The 21,417-nt window shown below is 40.3% G+C and overlaps 1 protein-coding gene across 5 annotated transcripts in view; it reads left to right on the top strand.

Moving 5' to 3' along the window:
- Positions 1-21,417, top strand: part of STAG1 (stromal antigen 1) — a 177,267-nt gene that overhangs the window by 59,596 nt on the left and 96,254 nt on the right. For all 5 annotated transcript variants that reach the window (XM_032120069.1, XM_032120068.1, XM_032120065.1 and 2 more), the window contains exon 5: positions 7,690-7,786. In XM_032120069.1, coding sequence (XP_031975960.1) covers positions 7,690-7,786 — 97 coding nt within the window. The remainder of the gene's footprint in view (positions 1-7,689; positions 7,787-21,417) is intronic.

The following is a 21,417-nucleotide window of genomic DNA, read 5'->3' as shown; positions in this document are numbered from 1 at the left end:
GAGAAGTCCATCTCTGGCAGCAGCTCAGACATACTCCTGGCTGGAGTGACTGTTTAACCATATCTACCGTATGCAGGAGGAATTACATGTGTTTCTACATAGATGCTTGAGTTTAAGAACATCAGAGCAGCTGTAACTGGATTGCACCAAAAATCCAACAGCCTGTCTCTGACAGTGGCAGTTAAGAAAGAGAATAAGGTGGCAAAAATGAATTTTGGGGATTCTCCCTACCTCTGACTGTTCTCAGCTCAGGGTCAATGTGGTGTCTGTGTTCTCAGTGGCCTTAATGGCTCTCTCTTCCCTGAGTTTCTTTTCTCCCTCTAGAAGTGTTTTTTGCTGGATCACATCTCTGTGACTCCCTCAGCTATTTCTGAAAGTGAAGGTCTTTGAAGATTAATAATATACAGACATACATTAAGTATTACCCATGCTTTTTGTGTTAAAGGCATGTTACTGTATTTTAACTGCTGTATCCTCCAGCTTGAAGGATGGATAATAACTTAGGGTTTCCCCAGATTGTCTCAGAAACTCCTTAGGAGTTTGAGTATGCAGTCTCTAAAGTTTACTGGGCAAAATGACTGCATCTATTATTAACATTTAAACTAGCATTTTCACTTTGCTAGGCAGATTCTGTAGCCCAATCTTGCTTTGCTTTTGATTGTATGCTACTGAATTAAAAGAAAAAAACCAAAACTGTGTACGTGTTTTTATAGTTGTTACATTGGGAACAATTTAGCCACCGAACAAAGCATTAATTAATTAGAGGAGTATCCCTTAATACCAAATGAATTTTTCTGCAGTCATCACACAAGGCTTCTTTTCCCTTGTGATTTAATAAGATGTGAGATGATTTTGCTGTTAATGTGAACACAAGTGCCAGTAGTGCAGTGTGTGAAAACATTTGTACCTGAAAATACTCGTTAGACTTGAAGGCAGAGAAGTCTTTTGCTCTCTAGAATGCTGATGTTTTTCTGGGGTGATCTGTGAGCCCTTTACAAACTGTGCTAGCACAGGAATACGAATCCTGTGTTTTAATGAATTGATGGGTCTCTTACTGGAATAACTCCATTTTGTTTCAGCACTCCTCTAAGTATCTTTTCATTCTTGTGTTCATGAGCAGTTTTGGTGCTTTGTAGCATCATTCATGCCCGTGATTGGCTTGGCTTAAACAGACACAGCTGCTTGGAAACGGTGTGACATGTCACCTGTGAGAGATGAGCACCTGCAAAAGTTCTGTACCACCTTAGAAAATCTTGGTGAGAGCTTTGTATGGTGCACCCACCTTTCCTGAGCACTCAGGTGAGCAACTGCTGCCCTGAGTAGTGTGGATCTGCTGGACAAGAGTACCCAGCCTCAGGAGTTCCTGTGATTTGAGTCCATTTGAAAGCAGAATTTTCCCAGTACCTTTTACACACTCAGTGTAATGCAAGTTAACCTGTACCATTCTAAGATTCTCCTAAGAGAAGAAATATTTCTTCTTTTGGTAGCGTTTTTTCTCCCAAATGGTTCAGTGTAACATGTTACACTGATTTCCCTGTGTAGTGATATTTAATACCCAGCCTACTGCATAGAAATGTGTATTTACACAAAATGCCAAACAGATAATCCTATATGGAGAGTATAAATCCCTTAGTTTTATTGGGAAGAAGTACTTCTAGGACTGTATTCCTTTCCTCTCTGTGCTTCAGAAAAGAAAAAGTTATGTAGGTAGACACTGCATAAAACAAATTTTCCCATCTTTGCTTACTGTTACCTTAACGTGAGATTTTTGGGGGGTTTTTTAAAGAAAATTATTTTGGCTTATCAGGAAGTGCATAATAGGTGTTAGCAAAGTATGAACTCTTTCATAATTTGAAATTATTATCCTTAGAGAAAAATAATAAAATGCATGTCCTCAAGCTGCAGTTCATTTTTGTTATCCTGGTATGAGGTTTTCACTGGGTGTATATTAGACTTATTGCCTGCAGTTTGGAATGCAGCCAGGCACTCATCCTGGAGTGTGCTGCCCCATCTAAATTGCACATACTTTCACACATTAGGAACTACCTTCTCTCCAGCAGCCATCTGTGTAATTACTTCAGTTTGCACAAAATTTGTCTTTAAAAGGCTTCAATTCTTTTTTTTTAAAAAGCCAACCTGAACAGATTGACTTAAAAAAATTTATGCAGTGTTTTAAGTCTCTCACTACTTGCCTTTGTTTCCCTGGGTTCTTATTTTTAGTGTACTAAATTCTTCCCACTATCTGTTAAAGTGTATTTTCTACTTTTATCTTCTATTTGAGGTTGCTCTTTATACAAGTTATTGAAATATTTAATTTCACTGTGCATTCCTTTTTTGATCAGTTTCAAATTTCATTTGAGTAACTTTGGGTTTTTGGCAGAAGTTGTTAGTGTAAGCTTTGATTTTTTGGATTTTTTCCTACCTTGATGTAAACACGTTGCACACCCATTCTAGAGTAATTTTTTTCTTTCATTTTCACTGTAAATGAAGCATGTCCATGATCAGTTGTATGAAATGGCAAATTATTTGGCAAGTTCTTTATACTCGATTTGCCTTGGTTTACAGTTGACTCAGATCTTCCATCTTAGCTTGCACTTTGTGTATGGTGTCATTTGTTTTCACTTTTGTTTGTAGCACTGTTGCCAGATTGTTACTTAATTGAAACTGTGAAATAGCTTTTTTTGAAGTCAACTTTCATTAATATTTAGAGGGACTGTGCTAATTTACATGAGCTGGCAAGGTGTCCTCTGCTGTCAGTCCCTCTGGTTCCTCCAACAGTTAATGCTTCTCAATTCTCTCACGCTGAAGGAATATGAAATGGATTCATAGCTGCAAAGTCTAGAGGAGGAAATAAGATCACTAGCTTCATTATTTCATTCATTGCATCAGACTTGCTTTTACTGGCAACCCCGAGCTGCTGTTCCTCTTCAGTACCATTAAAACGCTTCTGGTTTATCTTTTAGCAGACTTTGAGATGTGAGGGTCAATATTTCTCCAAGTTGATTGATTTGAAGTTGTTTACTCAGACTGTGCATCTATTCTGCTACTTGCTTGACTTTATTTAGGCTTCATATTTCTGTAGGGTTGCTTACCTGGCATATTCTTCAAATTATGCTCCATGGTAGCTCTTAGAACAGACTCATCAGAGAGTTCATTTCTGTGAGATTCTCTTGGAAACTGTTGCAGGCTTTGGAAAGTCTTTGTACTGACACTGTATTTGTACCGTACATCATCTGCCATTTGCAGGAAACCTTGATTTTTTTACTAAGTTCTCATAAGAATAGAAGCAATTTCATAATAAAAAAAAAATAGTTGAGTCTCATTTTTGTAACATACCTGTATGGACTTGGTGACTGACCCAGAGATGTGGTGCATGTATGTGTCTGTGTATATGTATATAACATGTGTGTGTATGTGTCTAGATGTGTCCTGACAGCAGGGAGTGGAGGAGGGTTGTTGGTGTTACTGGAGTTACCTGGAGGTTTTATCTGTGTAACTGAGCTTGTTGCCAAGTATGTGTGTGCCTTGAAGCTGGTGAATCCCAAAAGCATGGATGTGCTGCCCCTGGGCAGGCTGCAGCACATGTCCTATAGATCCTGTGCCTCCCCAGAATGCTGAATTTATTGTGTGTTTCATGCACAGCATGTAAGTGCACATTTCCACACGGTAAATCCATGCTCCCCACTGCCTCTGAAGGTAAAAACATCTGGAAGCAGATGGGTACCACTGGAGCAGCTTCTGCAGTCTTTGGTGCCTTCTTTCCTAAGTGTTTTGTGGAAGTGAGCAAGGAGACTTGTGGGGATGAATTCTGCGGGATGGAACCTGCTTGTAGCTACCTCCTTTCCAAAAGGGCCACCTGGTCCTTGCCTTCTGTCACCACATGTGCCTTCAAGGTGTTAAATGATCTGTGCTTGGGACAGGTGACAGGGAGGGGCAAGAGCAAAAGGTATCTGGGCAAGATGAGCAAATGTGGGTCATTTCCCTGAGTTTGCTCTTGGATTATGTATGAGAAGCTCTTGAAAAAGTGGGATCTGGATGGAGGTGGCCAGCAAGATAAAATCGTCTTGGAGGGTTTGCTGTAACCTGGGGCCTGTTGGTTAGAAATCCTTGTTTTTAATAGGAGTCCTTCTCTCTATGCATATTTATGCAAAAGAATTCAATTTTTTGGCAAGGATTGCATGTTGCACCATTTGCTACACTGCTGTCTGTGGTTTGATTTCTTTTTTGCTTGTATTCAACCTTTTTTCCTGGTATTTGGATTACTGCTGTTTTGTCTTGGTTCAGTTGATACTTGTCTCTCTTTTGGGTCTGATGTATGTCATTTTTATTTTTTCATCTAGTGTTTTCAGTTTTTATAGCTCTTTTCTGTTACATCAAAAGTCAACAGTTTGATTAAGTTCCAACTGTTGTAGCATATGTAGTCTGGCTTCATTATCTCCTGTTGCCTTAAACTGTAATCTCGAAGAAAATTCGGCATCAAGCTTGCCAAGTGTACACGAGGGGCTGAGCGTGTGGGTGTTATTTTGGGACACTGATTTTTAGGGCTTAGTGAATGCAGTTTGAGTGGCTCTGTGCTGATGCTGGCAGGTCAGGTGCCTGTATGTGACTTGTCGGCCACAGCCCCTCAGGCAGTGGGGCTCTCTTGGGCTGAACACAAGCACTGTGCAGCAGGAGCTCTCTCAGCTGTCCTCACGTACCTGCTCAGAGCAGGAGTTACACCCACAGTCACACACACTGCTGAGTGTGAAGGCACTGAGGGCATGTCAGCTGAGATAAAATGAACCCTACCCACAAATTCACCTTTTACTTACAGCTTTGTCAGTTCTCTGGGAGGTCCAGACAGTCTTTGCCTGCAATCCCTCTTGAGAACCTTCGCTCTGATTTTTCTGTTTTTCTTATCTACTGCTGCCACGGAAGACTCTGCATTGCCTCAAGTCTGGTCCCCAAGTCTGGAGATGAGCCACTTGTCTTTATTTTTCTCTAAATTGCACAATGGCTCTGGGTTGAAAATGCAAGTGGCACACTGGTAGGACAGAGTGGGCCCCCAGTGCCCAAGGACACAGCGTGTCCCACACAATTCTTTTTGTACGAGAGACAGAAAATAGAAGTGAGAGGAGCTGCACTGATGCTGCAGTTTGAGGTAGCGCTGCAAAAATCAAATAAATGTTTAAAAGAAACAGAAGCAACATTTAAAGGTATTCATTCCTTCAAGTTTCTTCCCTTGGCTCCCCCTTTTCTTAAGTCCAGATGGGTTCATTGGCAGTATATATAGCACAGTCCAGGAGAAGTTGCAGTGGTATGGCTGAAGGGGCAGTGTGTTGTAGCAACAAACAGGAGTAAGACTGAACGTGGGAGGGAATTTCTTGGGCCAGCCTTATTTCCAGGGGGAGTGTTTTCTGTGAAACTCAGCAGTGCATAATGAACAGATGCTGGGGAGCTAGTTATTAACACTCAGGAGAAGCAGCTGAGATTTCCCAGGCTCAAAGAAGAATGTAGTAGACTTCAGAAACTGTCAAGAGATGTGTGATGAGAGGGGGGAAGGATAAAGATAGGGCATTATTTCTGGGCAAGCCACATGGCACAGAGTAGGATTGTTCTACCTGGAAAGAGGTGACCAGACGGAAATATGGAAAATGCAGACAGGGGCTTGGGGTTTGTTTTTTCTTGTTTCATAAGAATTGGGTCACATCAAATAGATCTAACAATTGGCAAGTTTAAACCACAATTATAGTTTTATTTTGCAGTGAATAATTAACCCTTGCACACTGCTGCAAGATGATGTCAATATAAAGCTAGTTTAGACAGACACATCCATGAGAGAGGAAATTTTCTGGGGTCTTAAGGGTCTTGGAGAGTAACTCAGAAATATCAGTGTATTCTTGCCCTTTTCTTATGCTATTCACTACATGTATAAGCCCTGTTGGGCAGGTGAACCTGTTGTCTGACCCAGCACAGCTGCTATTTTCTTTAGTGTAAAAAACAGCTGCTGGCAATTGCATTTGTTCTGATATCTACAGTAGTAGAGCTGTTCAAACAAATCTCCTAAATTGGTAGTACACCAACAGCCTGGTCATTAAGCTCTGTCAATATTTGGTGTAGTAAATACTTTCTACATTTGGCTACATTTGGTTTATGTGCCCTGGAGAATTTTGCTGATTGATTGAAATGATTGATACTTCCAGGAACAGGTCTGAGTTTGTGATAAAATAACACTGAGATAACATTCTAGATAACTGGTTTTGTGCTGCTGCTTTGTGTTTCCTCAACTTGTTTAAAGCTTAGTTTAGAGGCCAAGAGTTGCTTTCTAATTTCTTCTAAGTAGCAGATGGACCCCTTTGTAAAATTACTTCTCCTACTGGGTGTGTGTGTGTGTGGGGGGAGGCAAAACTTGTGCAAACTGAGTTTCCTGGCAAATTGGATGTTTCGAGATTCATGCTGGTTGTTGGATAACATGGTAGTACTGCTAGTCTGCTCCTGGCTCGAGGGTGAGTGTGGTGATGTGTGCAGTGCTTTGGCTCAGTTCAGAGCTCTGTGTGTCTCTGGTACATACACAACTGGTTTGCTGCTCCCTTTTCCTCATACACCCGCCAAAGCCCACTGGTAGTCTTGGGAGTTTGCACTTGGATAAACTGGAAATTGCAGAGGGATTTTTCAAGATGCCTCCTTACAGCTACTAATTAAGAAAAAGGCAGATTTTTCTAAGAGATCAAATTGTTTGGATTTTTTGTCTTTCCTATTGATTCCTTTTCAGCACAGTAGAAGCCATTGTGTGGGCATGGTGGGTGTTGGTATATGTGTGTGGTTTTTTAAAATTAGTTTTATAGAAATTCTTTGTAGACCTGAACTGTCCAGAATAAACTAATCCATTTGCAAGGTGTACTCTGATAACATAATCAAGCTTTCCCTAATGAATGCTGTTGCATGTGCAGAACAGAAAGGTTTGGTTTTTTCCTCACAAAATAAGTAAAGCATAATATTTGATTACATTAAATATACACAATTCCTTACCTATAGTGTTTAGGTAGCTGAGGAGCTTGGAATATCAGAGATGATAAAAATATCTCCTGTCTGCCTGTAGTTCTGAGGGTAGTTTAAAACTGGCTGATCCTGTCCTTTCCTATCCTGTGATCCAGGTGGCTTACAAACACCCTAAGTCCAGCTTCTGTGTCTTATTTTATTTACTATGTTTATTTACTATTTACTATTTTATTTACTATGTATTCCTCATTATATTTTGTCTTCCTGAACTATTTACAGTGTTCCTGAGTGACTGATGTACTACTTTGGCCTTTATAAATACTGAGATGTTCACTACGCAATATAAAATCAGTGTTTATCCCAAAGTATTTCTGGTCATTCTGAATGGAGTAACAGTGTCTGGTTTTTTCAACACAATTTTAAAACTGAAAAAATACTCTAAGTAGTTTTGAGGAATTACAGTAATTTCAATTTGAACTTGTGTTTATACAATATAATACCAGAAAATGATGCATATAGTTCTGCTCTCTAAGAATATTTGTTCTGTCTCCACCTTGAGAGAAGGTGCATAGATTTCTGAATTTGTACACATGTATAATTATGCAAAATAAATGCTCAATTATGAAATTATATTCTGAAAAGAATAAGTCATTTGCCTTTAATAAAACACTTTTTAAGAGTCTCTGATAAGTATTCTTTTTTTCTTGACAGTCTGTGGTGGACGACTGGATTGAATCATATAAACAAGACAGGGACATAGCACTTCTGGATTTAATCAACTTCTTTATCCAGTGTTCAGGATGTCGAGGTACAGAACATGGGAAACAAGTTGTATAGAATAAATCTGACCTACAAACGTGTGTTAGTGCAAATGCTGGTAAAGATGGGGGAGACACTTGGATTGGTGCTCCTCATGTGCATGGTTTGTATAGAAATATTGTCTGCATTCCAGAATAACTTGATTTAAAGCTTATTTGTCAAGGGCTACCCTTTCTTTTTCTCACTTTCCTGTCATCATGCTAAAGTGTTCAAATCCTCACAGAGACACTCTACTCATCAGCAGCAGGAGCCAAAAGATCTGGTACTCCAGGTAGGCGTATCTTTACTTCCCCTTTCTGTTTCTTCCCAATTTTTAAATTGCAAAAATTTGTAGGCAACTATACCTTAGCTTTGATATTTTTTCTTTCTTTTTAGGATTTTTTTTTTTTTTAACTGAAGAGGAAGGAGTCAGGCTTCGGTTGACTTCAATTAGCAAGAAAGATTTCCTGTGGATGAAGCAGCAGTGTTATTTTTTCCTCTGTGATACTTTATCACGTCAGCAGCGAGTGCCCTGCCTTTCATACCCTATTTAAGCAGTCTCCATTACCAGGCATGCAGCAGTCAGCCTTTCTAGCATTCTGTTGCCACACTGTGCCTTCTAATGAATTTTTCATGTGTTGTCTTTTTTCAGTTAACTCAGCCTTGAAAAGAGACAAAGACAGAGCTCCACTCTCTCTGTAGCACCCAGGACCAAATTATTTACTGTTTTCTGATGCTTCCTAGAATTTACTTTGAGTAGTGTTGAAAACAACCCACAATTCAGAAATTCTTCTTGCTCATTTTGTATCTGATGTGGGAATACACCTTTAGGCATCAAATGGTCTGGGTAGAAGTCCCTTTTCTTCCTCCGTAAGTATAAGGTGAAGTCTTGAGTAGGTAAAAGCATCAGAGAAAAGAAATAGGAACCATCAGCATCTTCAGCAGCCCTTTTTCATAGCTGAGGGAAAGAAACTTATTTTGTGGATGACAGGAAAGACTGAAGTCCTGGGAGCATTCTGTGAAAGGGCTGAAGGTTAGGGCTTAGGTTACCAGCCTGTGTCAATGTCTGCACTGTTCACACAGAACCCCTGAAACATTTTTCAGTTGTGTTTGGCAGCTTATGTGCAAGTAGTTGTATTCTGTGTGCTTTTTATTTAACTCTCTCCTGAAGGTGTATATGAAAAAAAGCAACCCCACAAGCTTATTTGTAAGAATTTGGGCCTCATTAAACCAAAGGGATCCTCGGCCATGTGTTTATACTCTTGCTGATGCAAGCTTTTGGTGAAGGCATGTCATAAATATCTTCATTCCCCTGCTGCTCTCTAATTTATTCTCCCTTTCTTTCTCCTCATTAGAGAAAGCAGCAATCTGATAAGATTCCTATATTTTAAACCCCTCGTTGGTGAGTGATGCAGGCTGAATGCCCACTGTCAGCCATATGCTGCTGGAGCAAGTGCTTCCCAGAAAAGCTTCCTGTGACTGGCTGGGAGGCAGCAGCGCTGCGAGTGCCTGATGTCATCGACTCACTTGGCTTTTCTTTGAATGGTGACTTGCCATTTTCAGTGCTCTGCTGTATCCCCAGGGGTATCTCTGCTGAGCTGCTTTCAGTGCCTTGTGGTCCCAAACAGCAATGACAGGAGAAAGGAAGCAAAAATTACCCCCAAGTCCATAGCGTGTTTGGGAGGTTTATTTCTGGGTTGGAATTTTTGCAGTGGCCCCAGTAACAGCTGCAGAACAGGGTTAAAATCCTGGCAAACAATGCAGTTCTTTCCAGTTTCCAGTAATATGCCTGTTTTCTAGAATTAATAAGAGCTTATCAGAAGAGAGTGGATTTTATTGGTAGTCCACTTAGGGTAAAGTGCATACTAAGCTGTCCTTAATGGAAATGAGAAATCAGGTGTTGTTCTGTATTTTGTGAGGAAGACCAAGATTCTTTTTCATGGGAAGATCATATATTATGACATCTTTATTTCCTTTTAGAGACTTCATTGACATTCTTGCTTATTTTTATTTTTGATAAATAACAACCCCTTCTGAATCTCAATGACTGCTTTATCTTCCTTAATTTTCTTCTTTTCAGTTTGCTCCACTAACATAGTCTTGGATTCTCCAGCCTTCTTTCCCAAAGTTGGATCTAAATACTGACTGATAATATATCTAAGTTTGTGATCAGTAACTGAAAGGAGGAGGACAACTAACTTGGGAGGAAGTTTCTCAGGAAAGTGTGATGCAAGGTTTATAAATCTACCATTTCAACACTTGATATCTAAATATATGTAAAGTACATTTAGCTTGACGTGTCTTTGAAAAGTTTTGAGCAGGTGAAGAGTGTGTGCCCATTTTCTGGCTTTAATTAGAAATCATTGAGGCACCAAACTGTTTTATTTAGCAACACTATTGACCCTGAAAAAATACCTTTCTGTTTAGAAACATTGATTTCTATGTGTTTATCCCATTCTCTTGGGCAGCACAGATGCTTGAGTGAACCTCTTGGCATCTTCCAGCTTTGTTTAGAGCTGTTGCTGAAATGAGAAGTGATCTCTTGTAAATATGAGTAAGCAGGCATATTATGGAAATTGTTAATACTAACAATTGTTAAACTAGTGACCTTTGCAGGTGAACATAAAAGATCTGTGCAATTTAAAAATCAATAAATATACACCAAATATTCAAGCATGTCTGTCCTTTGTCGATTCTTCTGAGTATCTCTTTAATGTGTGTCCATTAAAGACGTAGGAGATTAGGTTTTAGCGTGACTCCAGTAATCTTTGTGTGTTTTTAGAGTGCTATTTGATGTAAATGAGAAGCTTCTTGTATTGGACTGTCAAAACATCTCAGTTCAATAAGCAGATTTGCATGGGAGCTGGTCACTTGTCATGTCATCTTTCCTCTAGTTTGCCTGCTCAATCGGTACATATGTTGCCTTTGCTAATTTTGATTGCAAAGAAGTGAAATGGTTATGTAAAGAATTTTTCTTTGTCTTGCTTGTTTTTTTCCTTGGAGAGTACAAAAAAGTCTCTGCCTTTCACAGCTTGTCTGTGTAGTCTTTGCCGTTGTGTTATGTTGAATTTCTGAGGCAGAAAAATGGTTAACAAGGACTGATACATTCACTCACTCACTTTTTGTTTCTGACCCTTTTAAAATGTGTTGCTTTTAGAGGGAGGATCTTGTATCAGAGAGTACCTTAGAAAGGTGAAAAGGTAAGTGTTAAAATACTACTTCTTCATGGAAAACCAGCAAAAATGCTGTTTGCAGTCCTTGAAAATAAAACAGGTAGGTCTGTTGGTAGTAGGTGTTTATTTTCCGTGGGATTCACAATCTGCAAAGCAGGTGGTGTTGTATTTACTTTCTTATTTCTAAGTCAGGAGCAAAATTTCAGAGTTTTCATTATTAGGTAACAGGGAACTTTTTGATGTTAGCTTGTTGTAATGATAAAGACCTTTTTTCAATTAAGTGCCACTGGACTGGGGGTGGAGGTGTATCCACACTACTGAGATTTCCATCTCCAGTGTTGTGCTTTGGTCTGCAGCACTGTGGATTCAGGCACCCTCCTCTCTTGCAGAAGAATTGCAGACCAGTGTTCAGAGTCTTCTGGGGGGTTTTGTGAGCTCTTTTCCATTGCTTTCTTCTTTGTAGGAAGATATTTTTGCTTTTCCCCCTTTTTTCTCTCCTTCTTTTGAATGTTTATGTAAAGCACAGCGTCGAGTGCTGAGCTCTCTTGAGCTGGTTGCAAGCAAACTGAAATGTCTAATCAGCAATATGTGTGTGAGGTCCCAGAAGGATTATAACTGTGTCAGTGTGATGCTGCAACAGGGCTAATTAGCTCTGCCTCTCAGACTGAGTAATTAGCTCAGGTATCCTGCTCTGCTGCTATGACAACCAGGCTGTTTCCATTTCTGGAGCTCCCTGGATTTAGAGCTGACTTGGGTATCTGCATGGCTGTCAGCTCATGCCTTCTGTTATTGATGGAAAACAAACAGAAAGCTCCTGGAGCACTCTGACCTTTCTACATTTTAAAGGCAGAGAGCCATGCTTGTGGAATAAATATTTTTTTTCCTAACCAGAAGCAATTAGTGGTTGGAACAGCCTCTTGAGCTGTGACGGAAAACTGGCCACTGAGTCCATGGGAGAAAAGAAGCTTTCTTCTGCAGGGGAAAAGGGTCTCACGTAGTTGAAGAGGAAACTACTTGACTACTTTCAAGTGTACAGTGGAATTATTCCCATTCCTTCTCTCCCACCCATCTCCTTCCCTCTCCTTTATTTTCTGCTGGGTAAGCCAGAAACCTGTACATTTTTAAACAGGTTTTCAGAAGTGGTTTGAGCACTGCTGCCACTTGCTCTCCTGCCTCTATCAGACAGCTGTGAAACACCAGTTGCTGATGGAACCAAACTGGTGCAACTCCCTTCCTGTTAAATTCCTGGTGGTGTTGTAGCCTCCTCTGGACTGTAAGGGGCTCTCCATTTCTTAACTGCAGCTTTTTGAATTGGCACACTGAAGTTGTCCTTAGTTGCTGAGGGAAGTAATATATTTTCTTTATATGATCTTTCTCATTCTTTATTTTTCGTACAGAATCTTCCCTTTAGGTTCCTGCGTGGAATCAGTCATTGATGAGCAAATATTCCAGCTGTCACCTGTCGGCCTGGATTGCTGGTGCTGCTTAAGGCTGGGTTTTTCTCAGTTGTGAGTAAGCAGAGACCTGTCCATGACTCTTTCCCCAGGGCTTAAAGCCAGATTCCTTTGTGGTACGTTTCCTGTGAATCAAATACTTGGGGTGCCACACTCTCTTCCCTCTTCATCCCTGAGTGCCTGGTTGTTCCTCACCTATTCTAGATCCTCTGTCAAATTCTGATCGAATGGTGCAAACTGAGCCAGTAAGTGCAGGAGTTCTGAGTTAGCTTGCTCATTTTGGTTTTTGTTAATGCTCTGTGAACTTAATTAAGGGCAAACAAATAGATTTCTGCTTTGCCAAAGGAAATTGAAGGCTAAAACCAGGAAAAACCAGCATTGAGTGGCCACTATATGGTCTGGCAAAAGCAGTGAACAAGCTTTGCTTGCTTTGCTTTGGAAAGGATTCCAGAAAGCAAATTAGCCAGGAAATAGTGTTATTTACTGTGATTAATAATATTTTAATAGGGGTTATAACATGGTAATTAGAGAAATGGTCTAAAAAAAATGATTTGTGCATGGTTTTGTTTTGTGATCGATGGGATCATCGTCCTGTACAGGTGGATGTTACAGAGCACAAAGAAGACTTGGGTAAATCTGATTTCCTGCATATGGGCCTTTTGCAAGGAACTGCAGAGAGTGAGAAATGTTGCTGACTTTGGCATGTGTTAAAAAGCTTTATCTCTTCAGTCATTCAGTTATTATTAAGAAGTTGGTATCATAAATATTTTGCATTGTGACCAAATTAGAAAACAATGCAATTCATTGCATTGGAGCTTGTATTTTTATTAAGGGTATAAAGTCTGCTTTGTCACAGTTTCTTCAGCAAAATCCCTTTTCAGTGTGTGAATAGAAGGGAGAATGTTGCAAAGAGAGAACTAATGCACATTTTGAAAAAGTGTTACTTACTTGTGTAGGATTTAAGTCATAGCAATGTCAAGGATTTCCAAAATATTTTGTATGCATAGTATACAGAAATAAATGCACCCCAATAACTATAAAGCAGTTAAAAAACATGCTGTTAACCACATTCAAAAATGGGAAGATAAGACTGTAGGATGGAAATGACTTAATTTCATGTGTGGTGTAGATAAACAAGAGCTGAACTTTGTACTTCTTGTTTTTGAGCCTTGAGGTAATTTTTACAGTGTGTTTATCTTGAAGTGAAAGCTTATAAAATTCAAACTGAAAATAAGATGCAAATGGCTAGGGTAGAAGGTAAATCAGATTACCAGGCATACATTAAATGTTTCATCAGTTCTTTAAATAAAGATAGGTAGGGTTAAAAAATTTGTATCAGACACTTGACAATTAATATGGTTACATCAAAAGCAATTTTTTGTGAAGAGGTACAAATAGTTAATATCTGTTGACATTCTGGAAATTAAAGCTTTGGTTTTGTTGTGTGTATAGTTTTAAATCAAAAAGGTTTTCACTGTTTCTTCCTGTTTGCTGCTGAATGTATTTGTACTTGTCATCTCATGTACTCTTTCTTCCTTGCTGTTTCTTTTTCCTCTTCTTTAGTTCTTCAAAGATTCTTTGGCTATGAGAAAAGTATTTACAATTTTTTTAACAATTCTTTTAAACTTTGCACATTACTAACTCTTCTGGGGATGAGAAGTGTTGAAAAATTAAAAAAAAAAATCCCATCTGAAACTGTAAAAAAGCATTGAAGTAGTGCAACACATTTTGTAGTCACTTGTGAACTAATGGCAGCTCTCTCCCAAAAGATGTATCCTGCTACTTTCAGAAATGAGTGGGGAAAAGCCATAGGAATTTACTTTCAGTGCAGGAGACATGAAGGAAGGGCACACTGGTTTGTGGTTTGAAAATCTGAAATACCTGCTGTGCTGAGTTCTGACTGCAGTCCAAGGTTTCCCTCTATGAACTGGTAACAGGAGCAACACTAATTCAAACCAAACATATTTTTCTTTATTACTTGCTACGTGAATATATTGAACTATTCACCTTGCATGTATGACAGCAGACCAAAAAGGGAGCTGGCTTAAAATCAGCTAGTAACTAATTTATGGGTATGAATTAATATAAACTTTCAGATACTTAAAATAAATTGATTTAATTAATTGGCAGAACTTGTGGTACTAGAGTATTTTAGATCAAATGTATAATGTAATGAAAGACAAATTAGCTTTGAAATGAATTCTGCACTGCTAGTTCTGTATAAGTTCAAATCTCTGCTGAAAATGAAAGCACTCCTTGTAAGCTTGGACAAAGTCTGTGTTCTGCCCCTGTGCACTACTAAGTAAACTCAGAGCTTGTAAAATGACTTTTGGCACTGCTCATTGGAGATAAATTGTGCAAGGAGTTCAAATACTACTGCCTGTTTTCCACTATATTAATTTAATTACATCTATATTGATCTGGAAAATAGCACTATTCACATGACTACAGAGATAAAACTTGAGGAGTCTCTCAGACTGTGCTTTAATGCTACAGCTTTTCAAGAGAAGAGCAGTAAATATCTCTCAGTGTTAATGATTCCAAATAGTTGCTGCCATAGCCAGATCTGGGCCATTTCCTCTTTATTTATGTTTTTTTTCTGTATTATGCAAATTCATCACAGGAGGAACACCCTCTGTACTAAGCAGAGGAGCAAAAGCCTTAGTCTCATTTATTTTTGACAGTATTACTCTAAGACTCATGAACAAATGATGTCAGTATATGAGTTTGCTAGCTGTGTGTGAGATACATTGCTGGATTTATTGTAGATGACAGGTGCTTCCTGTGAAGACAAGAACTAATTATGAAAAGCAACTGAACACCGCTAGATCTTAGATCTTTTCTGACTGGATTACAAATTGGAAAAGTACTCATGTCTCTGGTCTTTCAAAGATGCAAATTCTGCTGAAGGTTTAGTCAGACTTTTTGCAGACCAAGGGTAGGAATTAAATTGCAAAAATGACATTTCTCTCAGCAAACACCGTGATTATGGTTCTCTCTCCTTTGCATTAATGAAGCCATAGACTTATTTGATTAAGTGCAGTGCTGATACACTGCAGTAATTATTTCTGAAGAGAAGGAGATGGGGATGATTAAAAGGATCTGTATCCTAATGAAAAAGTGGTATTCTCTGGCACAAAGAAAGTGGTTAAACCAAATCCAATGTTCTCTTAATCTGCAGGCATTCAGTAGTAGCTGGATAGAGAAAAAAAAAAAGCTTGGGTTTCAAAGAAGAGCCAAATTGGAAGATGTGGACTCTGAAGCAGATCCAGTCCTGCTCACATTCCACCACTGCCTGCTTCTTTCCTTATTTATATCAGTCTGATCAGATTGCCTCAGTTGTCTTTAACCTGAACTATGACCAGCTGAGCCCTACAATTGGTCATGTCTTTTTAACTGGAAGTTACAGCATTTTCTGCCACTGCTGGAGTCAAACTCATTACAGGGCAGAATGGTGTAAATAGCCCTTCCCTTGTCTTTTCCTTATTTGCGTGGAGCAGGAAGCGTGGTGGAATGTTTCTGGGTGCCTGGAAGGGTAGGAAGGGGTACAAAAGTTGTACAGAAGTGCTCCCAAACCCTGCAGGAGCAGCCAGGAGTCCCCTGGCCAGCAGCCTCTGTCCCCTTGTTGAAGGACTGATAAGCCCAGCAGAGCTAAGCCCAGTTCTTGGGTGACTGTCATCAGCTCAGACACAGGTGTAGAGTTTTGCATTTCTTTCTGGTAACACTAGTAGCTTAAATATCACCTTTGGACTCCTGGTGTCGGCCCTCCCTACCTGTAGCATTGGCCCTGGGTGTAAAGGGATGAAGCCTAAAGCACCTTGGGCTGATGAGAGCCCTTTCCCTCAGGAGCAGTCACTGGCCTTTAATAGGCACCATCTCTTGTGGGAATTGGCTTCTACAAAGTCATTACATCATTTTTTGAAAAACCTTTAATGTCGTTTGTCAGATTTACCACAATCTCTACTCTTTGTTTATTTCATCATTATTGAAATAAATGTTCTGGATAACTTAAAATTTCATGTGACTTAGGAAAAAGGGCCTAGAAATACTTTTAGCAATTTATGAGAGTGAAAACAAACTGTATATATTAGTCACATAGATATAGATATAGTGGAATTTCAATTTGTGGTGACATAAATAATGGCAATTTTCTGTACTGTTGGTTCAAACCTTCTTTGCCTCACTTTGATTTCCATCTTATATTCTTCAAGTCACTTTAATTAGCCATTCAAAGTGACTTTTTTTTCATTGATGAAGAGGAGGCAGATGTATTTCAAGAAAACAACATCTTTTAAGGTTAACAAAGTATTGCTGTTATTCCTGTGTTCTCACAGCCTCCCTTGTAAACTGCTAGTTTTTTCCTTGTGGTGGAGAAACTGAAAAATGTAAAATTTAAGACACCAGCTGAGTCTATTTCCACAGATCTCCATAAAACCAGAAGTACTTTCTCACAATTAGAGCTGGACTTACCAAGAGTCCCTGTTTTTCTTTCCAAAGTTTTGAACCAAAAGAAGCAGAGAATCTCACCAAGTAGAGCATATGTGTTTCCCATGGACACAGCTGTGTGTGCCACAGTGTATTTGTAGGGAGCTCCTTTGGTTCCAGGGATATTGCTCACGTGATATGTTTGAAGGGAGCTCAGCCAGAGTCCTCAAAGTACTCCTTTGAGATTTGTTTGACAACCAGAAAAGGCATGGAATCCCACACCATCCTGACTGCAGCTGTGAGTTGGCCTCTCTGATCTTGGCACCTGTGTCACTTTTGGAGTGTGAAACTATTGATGAATGGAAATGGCAGCAGTTACTAGTACAGTCCAGCTGCCCAGTGATCTTTTTACTCTTAACTCCATGTCTTGTAACAAGAATTTTGTATTTTATGTGTCTCAGTTTTACTTACTGTTAAGAACCAGATGTAGATTCTTGCTTCTTGTTCCCCATCATTAGGACACATAGTGGATATCATTAAAATTCTGTCTTTAGAACCTTTGAAGACAATTTACTTCTGATCTGCATTCTAAAGCTGTGGCCTAACAAAACAAAAATCTCAAGTGATTTTTGCAGTTCATAGAGCTGTAAAATGGGTTGGGTGGGAAGGGACCTTAAAGCTCATCTCATGCCACCCCCTGCCATGGGCAGGGACACCTTCCACTATCCCAGGTTGCTCCAAGCCCTGTCCAGCCTGGCCTTGGACACTGCCAGGGATCCGGGGGCAGCCACAGCTTCTCTGGGCACCCTGTGCCAGGGCCTCCCCACCCTCACAGGGAACAATTTCTTCTAATATCTAACCTAAACCTGCCCTCTGACAGTGGGAAGTCACTGCCCCTTGTCCTGTCCCTCATCCTTTGTCCCCAGTCCCTCTCCAGCTCCCCTGGAGCCCCTTTAGGCACTGGAAGGGGCTCTGAGCTCTCCCTGGATCCTTCTCTTCTCCAGGTGAGCACCCCCAGCTCTGCCAGCCTGGCTCCAGAGCTGAGGGGCTCCAGCCCTGGAGCAGCTCCATGGCCTCCTCTGGACTCTCTCCAGCAGCTCCAGCTCTGTTTGTGTTGGGAGCCCCAGGGCTGGAGGCAGCTCTGCAGGTGGGGCCTCACCTGAGCAGAGGAGGAGAATCCCCTCCCTCGCCTGCTGCCCATGCTGTGGGATGAGCCCGGGACAGGGGCTCTGTGGGCTGGGAGCACAAACTGCTGGGTCACAGGCAGTTTTTCATCCACCAGTTCAAATCAGAGAGTCACATGCACCGACATATTTGCATTTAAAGAGAGAAGAAAATACACTCAACTGTTGGGCCTGTCTAGACATCATCATTGCATCCTGGCATGGCACCATCAGTAGAATCTCAGCAGACCACATTCTTTTTGGGTTCAGAGGAAAGGAATCAATTTGTTTTCATATCTTGTTTTATAATTTGGTAAATTGTGTAAGTGGCCAGTGACAGTATTCTTTTTGCTCAGAATAGTGAGAAGGTTGAGTTTGAGTTGGCAGCACTTTGATTTGTAATTTTCCAACCATTGCAACAGGTTGAATTGTCTTTTCAATCAGTCACCACTGAACATGCTTCCAGAAGATGTAAACCTTTCCACTAATGTACAGAAGAAAATATCTGTCAGTCAGTTCCTGGTACCATTTGTGGGTATTTCAGTACCAGATTGAATCTTAAATCCTGATAAACAAAGGAGATTCAAACTGCCATGAATTCTTTATCTGACTTACAAAGGGTTTAATCTTAGTGATGATAGTGCAGAAAGCCAGGCTGATCTACTCTTTCTTAAGATTTGTAAATTAATGTAATTTTTTTTTCTTTTTCACTTTTTTTTTTTTTTTTTTTTTCCTTTTTTCCCCTGAAGATGCCAGGCTTGTGGGGCTGGAATCAAAATAGTGCAGGTTTGTTGTTGATGCAGAGATGCAGAAATTTGCCTTACTGGTGTCATATGCAGAAACAGCTTATTCTGATGTTTCACTCTTGAATGTATTTGTTGTCAACTTCTAACTAAGCCCATGGATTAATTTTTGATGTTTGCGTTTGGAATTTCCTACCCTTCTGTCAAACAGATACTTCTTTTTTTTCTTTTTTGTGGTGTGTGAGTACACTTGAGCTGTAAAGATTTTTGAATATTTTCTGTGTCCTGTGTTCAGCTCCACTTGTAGCACTTAGAAGAGAAAGTGGCAAACAGGAAAGGTTCCAGCCCAGACCCATTAATAGAAGCATTTGCAATCCAGTTTGTCTAATAGCAGTGATGGATGTTCTCACTCTCAAATTTTAATATTCAGCCCTTTTTTTCCCTCTGGTTTCCATGGTAGCCTGTAACAGCAGGATTATCCTTCAGTTGTGTGCTGTGTGTAAAAATCACTTTATAGAGCTCTGAGCTGGGTACTTCCTTGGGAAGAACGGGCTGCTCTTGGGGAAGGTGATCAGCCTCAGCCTGGGAAGTGCTCCCTTCTGCCTGTGCTGAGCAAAGCTTGCAGTTCCTTCTGACTGGAAACAGGGAGAGACATCACACTGTGATGAAAAATGCATTTAACCATTAGGGAGTTGCAGACTTTGATCTCATGCAAACAGTTTAAGGTGGCAGGGCCTGTGAAAATGGGCAGTGTATCCCTGCATTTCTTTCTTGCTCTTGGCAGCCTGTAATAACAGCAACCAAGTACTAAATGTCACAGAATCCCAGGATGGTTTGGGTTGGAAGGGACCTTAAAGCCCATCCAGTGCCACCCCTGCCATGGGCAGGGACACCTTCCACTGTCCCAGGCTGCTCCCAGCCCCAATGTCCAGCCTGGCCTTGGACACTGCCAGGGATCCAGGGGCAGCCACAGCTGCTCTGGGCACCCTGTGCCAGGGCCTGCCCACCCTCCCAGGGAACAATTCCTTCCCAATATCCCATCCATCCCTGCCCTCTGGCAGTAGAAAGCTATTCCTCATTGTCTTGTTACTCCAGGCCTTTGTCCAAGACTCTCTCTGGCTCTCCTGGAGCTCCTTTAGGCCCTGGAAGGTGCTACAAGGTCTCCATAGAGACCTATAAAAATTAATTACATGTATGAAGTCTCATTTGTAGGGAAACTACAAGGAGAAGTTGCAAGAAGGGGAAACTGAAAAATCTGTAACAGTGGAATGAAGGATGGAAAGGTAAACTTGCACCTTTAAATGCAGCAGAGAATAAGGGGAAAGGAAGAAATCATGGATTCTGAAAACTGCAAGAAAGGAATGTGTTCTTTGAGGACACATCTGCACAGAGGAGCTTAGGAAGCAGGAGAAGAGAGAGGCAGGCGTGCATCCCAGTGGTTTTGCTTTGCTTCAACAGCCAAAAGAGCAGTTTTCTCTTTTCACCTGATGAACACATTGGGAACTGCTTTAAGCTGCTGCAGAATGATGGAGCCAGAATATACCACTGAACAGGGCCAGAAATTACAATGTAACTCCATTTTTTAATGTTCTCATCAAGCAGTTGATCCATAGTGTAACACCCCTCGGTGTTTATGCTGTGGACTTCAAGGACAATTTCATGGGGGAAGGATGAGAAAGCAATTAGTAGGTAAGAGTCTGTGTTGACAGGAATGAGAATGTAATTATGCCCAAAAAAATTGGGCACTGTACAGAAAACTCAGCATTCTGGTTAAACTTAAATATGTGAGTATGTTAAAGGAAAGACACCCTGATATTAAGGCTTCCAGACATCTTAAACTGAGAGTGGAGGAGAGGGAGCACTGAGAAGTCCTAAAAGGAAAATTGGCTGAAAGTGCTGAAAGCTGGGGGGAAAAATACTGTTTGTTACAAAATACTGAGAAAACGAAATGCCCTTTCCAAAATAAAACACTAGGTGAAGGTTCTGTTAAAATACTTTATTTTACAGTATTGCTCAGCGTTTTGCCACTTCCAAGATTTTTTCCACCAAGCTGTAAGACACAACCAGAGGAGTTCCAGGGCTGGTTAACCTGGTCTGGTGGAAGGTGCTCCCATCCATGGCAGGGGCTAGGAACGAGATGAGCTTTGGGGTCCCTTCAACCCAAACCATTCTCTGAGTCAGCTGGCTGCTTTATTCTGTGCCTTGCATTTGTGTATCTACCAGGAATTGTATGATAATACATGGTGTGTTTACACAGCCATTTTTAATTTGCACAAAGTACACCATTTCAACTAATTCTGGTAGTTAAATCTGTAAGGTAGAGGATGCAAAGCAATGTAAGAGGATTTATAACTAAGGATTTAAGGCATTTTTCTGATTGAATATGCTTTCCTTGCAATGTTCCTCTGTGTTTTTCTTCTTTCCTTTTTCCTTAGCAGCACTTGATTAATTTTCCCCCTTGAGTCCACTATCTTTATGTTAATTAATATACTCAGACTTTTCATTCCCTCTTGTATTTCATCTGTGATTTATTACTATTTGTCTTTCAGCACTCTTTTCAGGGCCTGCTGCTTTATTACTTCTGTAAAGTTTTGGGTTTCTAGTATTATTAAGTTTATACAGGTGAATCTTTTTTATATTTTGCTCTCAAATACTTCTTAGTGAATCTTACACACCGACTGTT

The sequence above is a fragment of the Corvus moneduloides genome, chromosome 10 (assembly GCF_009650955.1).
Source record: "Corvus moneduloides isolate bCorMon1 chromosome 10, bCorMon1.pri, whole genome shotgun sequence".
NCBI classification, from domain to species: Eukaryota; Metazoa; Chordata; class Aves; order Passeriformes; family Corvidae; genus Corvus; species Corvus moneduloides.
This window is presented reverse-complemented; position numbering and strand designations above follow the sequence as displayed.